The sequence below is a fragment of the Calidris pugnax genome, unplaced genomic scaffold (genome assembly GCF_001431845.1).
Source record: "Calidris pugnax isolate Ruff unplaced genomic scaffold, ASM143184v1 scaffold503, whole genome shotgun sequence".
NCBI lineage: Eukaryota > Metazoa > Chordata > Aves > Charadriiformes > Scolopacidae > Calidris > Calidris pugnax.
The window spans coordinates 6,959-7,984 of NW_015091216.1; the positions used below are offsets into that span (position 1 = coordinate 6,959).

The window sequence follows — 1,026 nt, forward strand, 5'->3', positions numbered from 1 at the left end:
GGGGGGGAAAAGAAGTTGGGGGGCAAAATAAAACGAAGCGCATGAGGGGAATGGGAAAAAAAAAAAAAAAAGAGGTTTTTTTTTTACCTTCAACGGGGGACAAAGGGACATGAAATGCTGAAAGGAAAAGGAAAAGAGAAACAAAAAAACAACAACAAAAAAATAAAATATGAGATGTCAAATCCATCCCGTGGCAGAGGAAGGGGGAGAGGGAACGGGGTGAAGCAACGTCTGGAGAAGGGGAGAGAGAGGAGGACACACACACACACACACACGCGTGTGCACACGCGTGTAACACGCTCTCATCTCAGCCCCCCCCCTCCCCCAGGAGCTGTGAGACCCCAGGGGCTGCCCTCAAACCCACAGGATGGGGGTAGAAGTGACAAATTTGGCCTCAAAAGGAGAAAAGGGGCTTCCAAGGAACGGCTGGAGGAAAGGAGAAGGTGGGTGATGGTTCTTCAGGAGCCCCACGGGTGACAAAGGCCACCCCAGGTGACCTCCAGGTAGCAGAGGAGGGGGGGGTGCAGCACCCCAGAAAAGTCCCCAAAAGTACTCACTGCTCTGGGAGGAGATTTTGGGTTTCCCGATGTATTTGAGGATGGGGTTGCGTTTCTTGTCTTCCATGGCCTCCTTGTCCTTCTTGGTGCTGCTGCTCTGTTGGGACAACCCCAGAGGAACATTGATAAAAACCCACACCTCAACACGCCTGGTGTCCCCAAGGTGTCCCCAAGGGTGTCCCCAAGGGTGTCCCCAACCTTCCTGGAGCCCTCAGAGAAGGGGCAGGGGGCTGGGATGTGACACCAAGCAGCTCCTCAAGAATCATAGAGTTGTCCAGGCCGGAAGGGACCTCCAAAGGTCATCTAGTCCCACCCCCCCGCAGTCAGCAGGGACACCCCCAACTAGACCAGGTTGCCCCATCGAGCCTCCCCTTGAATATCTCCAGGGAAGGGGCCTCAACCACCTCCCTGGGCAACCTGTCCCAGTGCTCCACCACCCTCACAGTGAAGAACCCTCTCCTCATCTCCA

General features: G+C 54.9%; 1 protein-coding gene across 1 annotated transcript in view; it reads right to left on the minus strand.

The window, feature by feature from the left end:
* LOC106898519 (rho guanine nucleotide exchange factor 11-like) overlaps window positions 1-1,026 on the minus strand; it is a gene marked incomplete at its 3' end in the record, with an annotated part of 21,790 nt that overhangs the window by 1,896 nt on the left and 18,868 nt on the right. Inside the window, exons 16-17 of the mRNA XM_014959816.1 lie at window positions 558-654; window positions 88-117 (exon numbers count right to left, since the gene is read on the minus strand). Coding sequence (XP_014815302.1) covers window positions 88-117; window positions 558-654 — 127 coding nt within the window. The remainder of the gene's footprint in view (window positions 1-87; window positions 118-557; window positions 655-1,026) is intronic.